At 36.8% G+C, this 12,828-nt stretch overlaps 1 protein-coding gene across 3 annotated transcripts in view; it reads left to right on the forward strand.

The window, feature by feature from the left end:
* Positions 1–12,828, forward strand: part of LARS1 (leucyl-tRNA synthetase 1) — a 30,131-nt gene extending 17,303 nt beyond the window's left edge. For all 3 annotated transcript variants that reach the window (XM_080554848.1, XM_080554847.1, XM_080554849.1), the window contains 12 exons: positions 1,250–1,307; positions 2,237–2,300; positions 2,850–3,033; positions 3,274–3,364; positions 4,289–4,429; positions 5,029–5,169; positions 5,272–5,382; positions 6,498–6,608; positions 8,149–8,253; positions 9,397–9,492; positions 10,396–10,528; positions 12,419–12,828. In XM_080554848.1, the coding sequence (XP_080410974.1) occupies positions 1,250–1,307; positions 2,237–2,300; positions 2,850–3,033; positions 3,274–3,364; positions 4,289–4,429; positions 5,029–5,169; positions 5,272–5,382; positions 6,498–6,608; positions 8,149–8,253; positions 9,397–9,492; positions 10,396–10,528; positions 12,419–12,624 (1,441 nt within the window). In that variant the 3' untranslated portion in view covers positions 12,625–12,828. The remainder of the gene's footprint in view (positions 1–1,249; positions 1,308–2,236; positions 2,301–2,849; positions 3,034–3,273; positions 3,365–4,288; positions 4,430–5,028; positions 5,170–5,271; positions 5,383–6,497; positions 6,609–8,148; positions 8,254–9,396; positions 9,493–10,395; positions 10,529–12,418) is intronic.

Here is a 12,828-nt window from a genome sequence, read left to right on the forward strand (position 1 = left end):
AATTCTTTAAAGATTTTAAGATACAAGGTTTTTTATGTACGGATTCTAAAATACTGGCTAAAGCAAAACTGAAATTTAACTGCATAATATGACTTCTGGCTTGTTGAAACCCTGTTCTAAACGCTGGAATTCTTTCATGGAGCAATCGATTTGGCAGTTTAAATCATAGCTCTAGAACAAGCCTAAGGATTTGCATGTTCTAACGAAACAGTACCTTTTCTTGGTACTTCTTTAGAGGGTACATGGAAAAAACATTTTAAAACAGCATTGCTGTATCTTTAAGGCTTTTTCTATCTTTGAGAAGCAGAGAAGAATATACAGTAGCAACGTCTAGAGCTAAATCCATATACAGCTGGTGCAGGAACCTCTGATGTTTGCCACTATTTTTCATTTGTTTTGTCTGTCTATGGAGGCATGAAAAGCTCACAGTTAAACAGCCACATTAGAAAGAAAATGTATAAAAGTAAAGAATTAATTTTTAGTGTAGCCTTCATTGACCTCCTTTATAAAAGTCAAATGTATTCTGTAAATATCTCTTTCTATGGATTTTCTGATGTTGAATCATATTCTTGCACTGAGATTGAAGTGAATTTATTATCAATGTTTTCTTAATTACTTCTCACGGACCGTTGAAACTGTGTGTGTGTGTGTATATATATAAGTGTATATATATATATATATACTGCTGTGGACTGTATAGTACAGGCTGAGAATTTTTGCCAATCACACGGGACTTTTAGAAAGATGTAGTTCCTAAGCATGAATATACTGTTTGTATTGCCTTGAACCGCTAGTTAAAAGTTGTATAAAACTGTATATAGGAAAAGTTGTTTTCTCATGTATAGTAACAATGATCATGGAGAATGAATCTGCCTCCTCCACTGGTCGAGATATGTGGGTTTGCCCAACAGAAGACTGTGTAGCTCTATCCAGTGCTGCTGAGCAGTGCTAATCACAGTCTTTTAAATTAAATATAGCTGAAGGGAGGGAGGTAAGGTAAATGAAGTGTAATTGTCGGTGCAGTGCTCCCTGCTTTGCATGTCAGCAATGGTAAGCCCTAGCCCTTATATTACAGTTCTTTTCATCTTCAAAGACACTCCTGGATTTTTTTTTAAAGCCACCTCTCCAGATACTTTTTGAAGATTTCATTTAAATTATTCATCCCAAACAGGAACATAAAATGTTTATTTTCTCTTTTAAAAGGAATATTTCTACTTAATTATACGCTTTGCATCTTGTCTTCAAACAGAGAAAAGTGGCCAGTAGCTGTGAGAGCAAATGGACATCTCCTTCTCAATTCTGAAAAGGTATAGTGAGGTTTTGTGTATGTAGCTGTCAAAATAGGCACTTGGTAGCCAGATTGAAAAAAATCTATCTAGGAAATTAAGAGGAAGAAATTGTGAAAACTTCAGTTCCTTCTTTGGTGCCCTTAAGTTTTTCATTCACTGGAGATAAAGACATGCCTTTCCTCCAATACTGTCTTAACTCCTTTTCCTGTTAGTTCTTGTATTGCTTCATCAGTTTAGTGAAGATTTCAGTGGATTTTTATTAAGTTTTAGGATAATTTAGAATGTAGAATGCTTTTTTTTTGGACTGCATTTTTGATTTGTTAAGGCTTGGAGTAGGTATAAGAAGAAAATGTTTGTATGACTAACTTTGTAATTCCAACAAGTTCTGAAATTGAACTTTATTGAATTTAAAAGTGCCTAAACCTTAGAATTTGACCTTGGAGACTGTCTAATTGAAACAAAAACAAGACAAGACAAGACAAAACAAACAACAAAAAAAAACCACCAAGGCTCTACCTCAAAAACTGATGCAGAATAAGCTGAAAATGTCAATTGCAAAGTATTATTTTGATTTCAGAAATTTAATTCAGGTAACTTTGGGGATTTAATTTTGGTACCAGTTATCCCATTTTCCGAAGCCTGATGAATTCTAGGGTGGAACCCAAATGAGACAGAAAGCAGCTACTATTTCCATGCAGTTGTGGTATATGCAGACCTTAGTAGTAACAATTTGTTCAAGTCTCAAGAAATTTCAGGAATTGGATCAGTACCTGCAAAATTTAGTCTGTCTTTACTATGAGACATTGTTCAGTTTTACCAAACTGCTTTTGCTGTGATTCATGAGAAAATACTTTCTCAGTGGTTTCCCCAAATTCTTGTTGTCTGTCTTGCTTATCCAACAGCAAAATGAATGTAGGAGAAAAACAAGGTTTTTCTGTTTCTTTTAGATGTCTAAATCTACAGGTAACTTTCTTACGCTAACTCAAGCTGTTGACAAGTTTTCTGCAGATGGTAAGTATGTTTTGACCTGTTTCTGTTTTTCAATTTTAGTCATTTTGGCATCATTAATGTTTTGCTCTGGAAGGAGCAGTGGATATATTGGAGTATTTAATTGCAGTAAATCTACCACTTACCAGCTGGTTTTGCTTGAAAAGCTGAACTTTATTTAGAAAACTGGAATGAGTGTTAAGACAACACCTGTTTAAATCCAAAACTTCCAGTGCTGAGGCTTTCTAGAAGGTGCCTAGGATGGGTGAAAACCCGTTCTCACTGGGGGTCAAAACATCAGACAAATGCTATTGTGTGTGCATAAATGTATGCCATGCTCTTCCTTGCATCCTCATGGTTTTTGAACAGTGTTTGTACTACTCTCTTGGTGTCTGTCTGATCTTCTTCCTCTTTATAAGGACGGCAGTGGGTAAAGGGCATCTTTTACCCATCATGGGTAAAGGGCATCTTTTGAGATATCTCTAGTAATTGACTTTGAGTCCCTTGCCTCCTACATCCCTATCTACCAGCTAATTGCATGCCAGCCATGTTAGCTATTGTGGTTACTTTCAGGCATGCGTTTAGCCTTGGCTGATGCTGGAGACACTGTTGAAGATGCCAACTTTGTGGAAGCCATGGCTGATGCTGGTATTCTTCGTCTCTACACGTGGGTGGAGTGGGTAAAGGAGATGATTGCAAACAGAGACAGTCTAAGAAGCGGTCCTGCTGACACCTTCAATGACAGAGTCTTTGCCAGGTACTTTACAAAGGCTAACGTAGTTTGGTCCTTTTTTTTTTTTAAATCTTGCTAGGATCATCTTTGTAGTTTTTTTTTTTCTTTTCTTTCTACAAGTTAATGAATTCCATAAAGCAAAACACATTTTTGATTCACTTTCAGAATAATAATTGTGTCACACTACTGACATTGATAGTGTTGTTTTACAGTGTTGCTGTTAAGTGAAGTGGACAATATTGATGATTTCACTTTCTTCCCTAGTGAAATGAATGCAGGCATAATGAAGACAGATCAAAATTATGAGAAGATGATGTTTAAGGAAGCACTAAAAACTGGCTTCTTTGAGTTTCAGGTAGGTGATCTCTTTTCAGGTGTAGAAAACTAATACTTGCCATTTATTACTTTTGCGTGGATTTCTTTTGATCCTAATGTCTCTGATCCTTAATTGTACCACTGAATTGGAATCCAAATTATATAAGGAAAAAAAGACTGCTTCAGTAGTCTTAAATTATAAACGTCTTTTTGTGGCATTTTGCAAAAGTCTAGAGGAGGGCACCTGTGATGCTGCAAATAGTTTTGATATCTAATATGAGCAAAAAGCTCTTTAAAAAAAGATGCTGTTGAGAAGAGTGTTTCCTTTTTGCTCCTTTGTAATAAGGAACTCTGTATAAGAAATACAGATGATAATCAACAGAATTGTTTGGAAGTAGAATGCTTTTTGATATACTCTATAAACTATGTCTCCAGAGTGTCTGCTGAACCATGCCACTTCACATAATTACAGAGACTCCTTTATGTGGTTCCTTTATGTTATTCAGGAGCGTGATTAAATAGGCTGTACTGTATGCATAAGGATAGACCATATTCATTACCTTTTTCTTACTACTTTTTAGTATCTTTGCAAGTTATTGAAAATGTTAGTACCTGATACGCAGTTGTGCATATTTTTGTATGTTATGTCTGTTCAAAAAAACACTTTTTTTTTTTTTTTTTAAAGTACCATGCTATTGTACAATGGTCAACTGACAGATTTACACTTGCAGGCTTAAGAATGTAATTCTTTCAATAATATATTTTAATAATATATTATTGAGTTCTAAACTTGTTACATTCTAAAGGTATGTTAGAGCAAAGAATTGTTTTTTTTTCTTCTTTCAAATGTTTCTCCTTGTCAATTAATGTGTTAACAATGGTTGTTTTAACATATCAATGGTTGTTTTAACATATGTAACGTTATTTTAACATATTAATAGTGGTTAAATTGGCTTTATTTCAGGCAGCAAAAGATAAATATCGTGAGCTGGCGATAGAAGGAATGCACAGAGAGCTGGTGTTTCAGTTCATTGAAGTTCAGACTCTGCTCTTGGCTCCCATTTGTCCCCACTTATGTGAACACATCTGGTCGCTGCTGGGAAAGGTACTAGTAGTGTATGTTTCAGTTTTGGTTTTTCATTCAGAGCTAAGCTTTCACTGATTTTTAGTAAGGCTAGTATCAGACTTGTGGATGCCATTCATATGCAGGTAAAAGAAACGTCTGTCCTATATTAGTGTATGAATTGCCATAATAGGTCATCATCCATATCACAACAAGCATATTGAATTAATCTGTGTATTCGTGGTTACTGTAATGATATATGTAACTTTCATACAAGTCACTTTGACTATCTTCTCACTGAGAGGTGATCTAAAATTAATCCAAATAATGAAACATTTCTACATTTATGCATGAAAATTAGCTTTTGAACTTGTGTTGGCAGGTAAACTGGAGAAATAAATGTTGTATGTGAAGTTATGTAGTTCTATGGCAGGTGTGCTTGTATATGTAGTCTTTAACATACTTGCAAATTAGCGCTTGTTGGCTGTATACTTATTCCTTTACAACTGAGTTATCGGTGGGTGCTCATTGAGGTTCAAACTGTGTAAACCAGTTTCTACTCAAGCTATAATGGTTTGAGAAAATACCAGACACTAATGTATTTTTATCTCAGTGCATTTAATTTCTTCCTTTCTTCAAAGCCTGATTCCATCATGAAAGCCTCCTGGCCAATAGCAGGTCCTGTGGATGAGATACTAATTCGCTCTTCTCAGTACCTCATGGAAGCAGCTCATGAGCTCAGACTTCGTCTCAAGAGCTTCATGGCACCTGTGAAAGGAAAGGTGAAGTGTACTAAGTCATCCTTAAGTCTTCATACTCAGTAATTCTGGATTGCGTCAGAACTCCCTCCTGATGTTACTTTTTTTTCCCTATTGTTCCCTTAGAAAAGTACTAAAGAACCTTCCCAGAAGCCTTCTCACTGTACCATCTACGTGGCAAAGAACTACCCGCCTTGGCAGCACACCACCTTATCAGTTCTGCGCAAGCACTACCAGGTGACTGCTCTTGTTTCTTTGGGCTGCTTACCTGCTTTTTTGTACTCTTATTTTCTGTCTCTAAAGAAACTTACAAGCTGTAACTTGCTACCAAATTACTTAAATATAAAGTGAGACAGTTTTAATTTCCTTTGTGCTTTTATATCTGTCTAGTAGTTTTCAATGCTTAATGAAGATGTTCTGAGGAATACCACTGATTTGACAGTATGACCTTGTTCCTTTTGACAATTTTTGAGTGAAAACTGGCCCATGTTTTGTTATTTTTCATTTTTAAATTGATAAACTTTTAAAATATTCTCTTTCCCAGGAGTATTTCTGAGGAAATGTTGTTGACTAAGAGATTAATATTACTATGCAAGAGGGCTTAGAAGCATTTTGTGATCTCTAAGTAGGTGTATGCCGTTCACTGATGTTGCAAGGAATATGTTGAAATGCAATATATGTCATAAGCAGAAGAAATTAGCTTCTGTGAAAGCAGAAGAGTCTGCTTCTAATGTGGAAACTGGTGAGAATGGTTTTTGGCATGCTGATGAACCATCGTCTTTTTCAGCTTAAACAGTGTTGTAGCTGATAGATGAGAGTTATGACTCTCTCAACGTGCAATATTGAGTTAAACCAGTGTTCCTCAAGTGAAACTTGTCTTTAGAGTGTTAAGTTTGGGGAATTCTATAGCCTTTCTTGTATCAGTATTGAATTCTGCTGTTCAGTCTGATGCACTGACTTGGAGCGTTGGCAAATATCTGAACTGTGAATGCAAAGTACAAACAATTTGGGAAAACCACTGCATGAAAATCTGCTTGAGGCAAGAATTAAATGTGGATTTAAAATGTATTTTAGTATATCATTCAGGTACCTTAATATATAGTCAAAGGCAAGAGTGAAGAAAACAGAATAATACTGAGTTGCTTGAATGGCAGTAGATAAGTGGTTTTGGTCAAGATTTTACAGTCTTACTTCTAAAATGTTTTAAAAGGATGAGAAAATGATTGTGTGGAAATCAATGATAGTGTTTGCTGGTATTTTGGGAAAGCGTGGAGGGTATATGATATTAAAGGGCAAGTATTTATTTTTTAAATGATGCCTATTCTTTTTAATGTATATTCATTAACATTTAGGTCAGTGGAGGTCAACTGCCAGATAATAAAGTAATCGCCAGTGAGCTTAACAACTTGCCAGAGCTGAAGAAGTATATGAAGAAGGTTATGCCTTTTGTTGCCATGATTAAGGTATGTGATAGAAGGACACTTCTTGTATAGAAAAAGGTTAATGGTGTCCTGGGCTGCAGTGGGCAAAGTATTGCCAGAAGGTTGTGGGACTTGATCCTTACCTTCTGTTCACACTGGTGAGGACATACCTCTAATACTGTGTGCAGTTTTAAAATCTTTTTGACTCTAGATGTGATTCGTAGATGTTGGAAGGGACTAGTAATGGAAAAATCATAAAGTTTAAGGGAAAAAGTAACATTTTTACACCAATTAAGAAGTGGCTTTTAAAAAATGTATTTATTAATGTCTTCTACTTCTTAACCTTATGTTTGTCATATAAATGCTGTTTTAAAGCATTCTCTTGCCCTCTGTCTAATGTCATTCTAATTATTCTGTTTTGTGATAGCTCAAAAACTCTTAGAGGAATAGAAAGCGCAAAGCAGCTATGAAGCTGTCTGTATAAGTGAAGTTTTTAAAAAGGTACTATTTTATTAGATCAGCTAGTACAGTTTAAACAGATCAGACAAGCTTTCAATCATACAAGTAAGTTTAGGTCTGAAGCACGCCTGGTTTTTGCTAGTGTTCATCTGGCAATAGTTAATGATTCTGTTGCATGCAGGGAATGGGTCGGCATGCTGAGGCTTACCCAATAATTGATCCTTGCCCTTTAAAAGATGATCAGTAAGCGATTGCATATAAATACATAGAAACTACTGAACTCAAATTCCTTCGACCAGAATATTGTTCTGTGAAACTGATTATTCAGCAGTTTCAATGTACAAGAAGCATTTTTGCTTTTGCTTCCTATTTCTTCAAAAGAAGGCTTAAATCCCAAAGCTTCCCCTATGTTTACAAAGGGAAGAAATTCATTGTTAATTTAGGGAATCTCGTACATTAAACTGACGAGGAAACTACTGCCAGGGTAAGTCTGATGGAGCAGAGCTTCTAAAGAGACATCTGGCTCAGCATATGAAAGTGAGAAAGGGACAGGTTAAATTCCAAAGATGAAGTTCGGTTTTTTTTAAGGTGTTTTTTATATTGCCTTTAATACTTTGGATCTTGTGATTTGTTTTTGGTTTTCTGTACTAACTAAGTTACCTTTATGTTAACATATACAGTGATTGTTATTTCCCTGCAGAGAACTTGTTTTACAACTGTTGTGAACATGTCCAGTTGTTGTATGCTCATTCTTTGTTTTAAACTAGGTCATGACTAAATTTCCTGCTGTGAAATAGCACTGAAATGCTGACTGACTTGGAGAATTCTCAACCTGCACATTAAATAGAGATTATAAGTAACTGAATATAAAACACCTTTTGAATTCTATATTAAAGATGTGTTATAATTGTTCTTACTCCTCCCATCAGTGTCACTAACTCCCTGAGGAAGAAACCCTGTTATGAGAGAATAGTTGCTCCTGTGCTAGCATATTGTGCCAGCAGAGAGCTCTTATGTTTAAAAGCCTGTTCTTTTCATGACTGATGTATGTTGCTTGCCATTTTGAAGCATTATTTTACTTGCAGTGTTCAGAGGGTTTTAATCCAGTTTTTTCCTTTGACAGGAAAATCTGGAGAAGAAAGGTTCACGTGTTCTTGATCTGGAACTGGAATTTGATGAACGGGCAGTGCTCATGGAGAATATTGTCTATTTGACAAATTCCCTAGAGGTTAGTGTGTATTGGCATATTTGTTGCTTGGTTCTCACTGGGATAGCTGGAGGACCAGCCTTTCCAGTGACACTTTCGAAGAGACATTTTTCTCAGACCTAACCAATATCTTATATTTTTCAACTGAAGAAATGAGGAGGAGATGTTCATAGGCATCACTAGTAAGAATGATCACAGCCTCGTATCTTCAGACTCTTTCAATGGCACATGTTATCTGTAGCAGATTACTTCACCCTCTTCAAGGAGTGGATTCTAGGCAGGGTTTTTAAAACTGTTATGTTGTGAAAGGCCAGTCTAGAAGCATTTATGCCAGTTTCATATGATAACCAAAATACTTGAATGAGGGAACAGCTCAGGCAGGTTTATAAGAAATAGCTTGTTTCAAGAGTTAGAAGTTTCAGAAATACAAACTACTAAACTTCATTTTTTTCACCTGTGCAATATGTAATAAATGTGGGTTCATTGGATTGCTCCTATATCAGAGCAAAGTCAAGAATGAGCAATAACTTTTGTTGTAAAATGTGTAAATTTGCAAAAACAAACAACCAACCCAACCAACCAAACAAAACCACTAAACTGGTGGAAGCAGCAGTTGTCCTGCTAAATGGTGGAACTTTCATGCAGGAGAATGTACAGAAGCATAAGAATTAGACTACCAGATCCTACAAAGTTTAACAGGAGTTGTCATGTTCTGTACCAGGGCATAATAACTCCATATTTCTGGATAAGCTGGGAACTGGCTGGCTGTCTATCAAGTTTGCTACAAAAGACACTGGTTACTATGGGGCTGTCAGGTTTAATGCAAGTTTAATGCGAGTGTGCTGTCACTGCAAATGAGCCATGCTGTTTGTTGACCTACATTAGAAAGAGTTATCTATATAGAATGTGATTTGGGAAGTCATCCCTCTCAGCCCTGCTGAGCTCAAATTTGGAGAATGTGTCAGTGTTTCGCCCCTGTCTCATCCTCCCCCATTCCCTACCCCCATTGTTAAAAAAGGATGATGAGAAATTGCAGCTTGTTGAACAGAGGACCACCAAGAATGTTAGGGGGGGACCTGGAGTGCATGGAGGTCTGGTAACTCCTGTTGCTCCCTCCAGAATGATTAAACTCCTATTTACACGCACACATACCCTTTCTTACAGCTGGATCACATTGAAGTGAAGTTTGCTTCTGAAGCAGAAGATAAAATAAAAGAAGAATGCTGTCCTGGAAAACCGTTTTCTGTATTCAGAACTGAGGTAAAATCAGAAATTTAGATACTGGAAATCTGAAAACTTAAGTTAAAACAATCCCACAAGCATGCCATTTAAAAGTTTGTTCAGATATATAAAGAGGAATTTTTGCCCTTAACCTAACACCTCTTCAAGACAGGAAACACTTCCTGAAGTAATTGTAGCTGTGTGAAGGGGGCAGGGGAAATAGTAAATGTGCCTGTATTTGTATCTTAGCCTCAAGGCTCTTTAGGTCAAATCTTTAAATTGTGCTGACTGGGAGACTTTTAAAAATGAGTGACTTGAGCATCAGCATACTCTTACATTTGTTTCTTTGAGCCAAGCGCCTCGATTACCACTCTCTAGATAACTAGATGAATCTCACTTTACCACTGTTATTTAGAAATTCTGGCAGTGTTATACTTTTTTTTTAAGGTGCTTTAAACTTCCATGTGAAACTTAGCTTGCTGAATCCTAAGGTGTTTTTTAATATTTTCAATGATTATCTGTTAGTTTATAATGGGCTAATAAACCGCATTCAGTTGCATAAAAATAAAGCCTTTTGAAATTATTCGTACAGCACAGTGTAATGGAGTCCTGAAAGAATTAGTGAGTAGTGTGTGATTAGCGAAACTCTATGGCAGTAGTATCATATATGAATATTTCTAGCTGTAATACTTTTCAACAGTAAAAATTTCATTGATTTCCCTAAATATGTCCTAAAAAATTATGCATACTGTGGCTTATATTTTAAAGATTCCTGTGAGTGCTTGCATTCTGCCAGTGGCAGTCAGTGTTTCTAAATGAAGGTTATCCATCCACAATATTTGTTGATAGATTATGTTTATTTGTTTTATTTGCATGTTTCCCCCGAGGCGTTGATCACAAACACAGATTTTGCCTTTACTGTTATTACCAACTCTCTTATAGCCTGGTGTGTCTGTATTTTTGGTGAACCCTCAACCATCAAATGGCCACTTCTCTACAAAAATTGAAATCAGGCAAGGAGATAATAGAGAGACGGTGATCAGGCGCTTAATGAAGATGGACAGAGGAATCAAAGGTAAGATGTGTAGTAGTAAGAGTCAGTAAGCATCAGAAGAATTTCTTTAAAAGCACTCAGTCCATGGGCAACAGTGAACTACATTGCGAGAGCATCAAGACATGCATTTTATCACCTGTGAAGCCCAACCTTAAGCAGCATTTAAACTGTCGTAGCACTACGTAGTCCATTCCCTGATGTTAGCTGGTTTCCAGTAGTGGAGACCCAAGCAAGAGCAGCTGGGGAGACAATTTGCTATTGTGTCTGACAGCATCACCCCTGCTCGCTTACCTGAGGTAGTTGTCCTGGTAGAGGTGCAGCGATGGCTCAGATAAAGGTCTCCAGGCAGAACCTGAGTGTGCTGCTTTTGCTGCTAGCGTTTCTGTTTAGTGCTTGTAGAGTTCTGTGGAGTGGCTGGTGTTCTGTGGTTTAGGGATCTGAATTCCACCACAATAACTTCCATAGGGATGGATTTTCTTCTTTTCTGATGAAAATCCTGTGATTGCCATAAGTACTTTGTGTCCTCTTGCTTCTTTGCTTTCTAAATAGTTTTCTGTCCAACAACCTCACACGAGTCTTACACTGCCACGTAGGTTCTTCAGGCGATAGGCACTGACATGACAAGATGATGATGAAAACAGCATCTCATCACTGTCTCATTGTGTGGCACTGAGAAAATCTTAGCCTCCTTTCTTGTTTTTTGGATTGTTGCAGTTGGAATAAAAGCTGCCTCTTGAGAGTGCTGCTATGGTCAGTTTAAATGTTTGTGGTATCTTAACAGTCTAAAGGTCTTCTTTATGCGTAATAATATTTCAGGATGTTCCCCTCACCCGTTTTTGTTGCTTTTAGAAATAAACAGTTTGTTTTTCAGCCTGCTTGTTTACAATTTTAGTATTCCTTGCCTCTCCAACTCCTTGGAAAGATATTTTAGGAAAACACAGAATAACGTGGTAAAATTTCCCGTCAAACATCTTTGAAACAAACATGAAGTTTCTGGCCAGTGTAATGGAAGAAAATAGCTTTCTTAAAGGAACAGCAGCTGTGTTTGTGTTGAAGAATGCAGAAATTAAGATTCAAACAAATCTGAATCACTGTAGAGCTGGACATTAAAGGAAAGATGGACTTGATCCAAAAGCTTGTGACAGCAGAGACGTCTTTTCTTTCCTTATTTTTTAACAGCTTGTGTTTATATTAATGTTTAGCTGTCTAGCAAAGACGGCTGCCCATTGATGGTGTGCACAGAGGGAGGAATATACGATGATGTGTAGCAATATGCACTTGGGGAAATGTGCTGTGTGCGTAGTAGAAGTGTATGCATGTCCACTACCCTACTGCTGAGTATTTTGAAAAGATGGAAAAAAAGTGACTCTTTATAGCTTTTCATCTTTTCCAGAAGGTGTCACTGTTCTGTTGGTGCACAAGGGATAGGAGGTTGTACTTGGAGCAAGGCTTGACTAAAAGATCTGAGGCTTCACAGTGATTTTTCTGGTCTGCTTAGCAATCTTTTATTGGTGTGAATTTTAAAATGGAATTGTATTTACAAAAATCCTCACCTTCCTCTTTCTCACAATCCCTGAATTCTTTCCTCAGAAAATGAAGACAGTAGCTCTACAGTTACTTGTAGCTGTCACAGAAACAAATAAGGGAAATGCAATGCTCAGAATGTGGTGTTGGGACTTGGGGATAAAACAGACAAATACCGTTTCTGCTAGTAATGTGCTCTGTAGCCACTGAATGACATCTTTGTAGTGGATTTAAAACTTAATGTGAGTAGTATCCCTGAGAGAATATATTTCCTTGGGGAAGATATCTTAGGAGTACCAAGTATTCAGTGTTGTTTTGGTTAACTTATTTGATACTATAGCTTGTGCGTAGATCCTGTAACCTAATTAGCGAGTCTTTTTATTGCAGATCTCTCTAAAGTGAAACTGATGAGGTTTGATGATCCCGTACTTGGACCCCGCCGTGTCCCAGTCCTTGGCAAAGAAGAAGTGGAGAAAACGCCTATTCTAGAGCAAGCCATCTTCCATATTGACCTGGATGAGAAACGTGTTCACATTACTGAGAATGGCCTCACAAAGGACATCGGTGACACAATTGTTTATTTAGTTCATTAAACTGGCACATACACGGCTCGATTCCTGACAGTGAGAAAGTTCATAGAGTGACTTTGAAAGCATTTGTAACGAACGAAGATGCTTATTTGTTCTTAAAAAAAGAAAAAAAAACACACCCCAAACAACCTAATTAGGCATGCAAGTTTGTCCCTACTCTTTTAAATGTGGATATAATAAAATTTAATAAAATTATTTTCCTCTGGC

Source organism: Anser brachyrhynchus, assembly GCF_964034855.1.
Source record: "Anser brachyrhynchus genome assembly, chromosome: 14".
NCBI lineage: Eukaryota > Metazoa > Chordata > Aves > Anseriformes > Anatidae > Anser > Anser brachyrhynchus.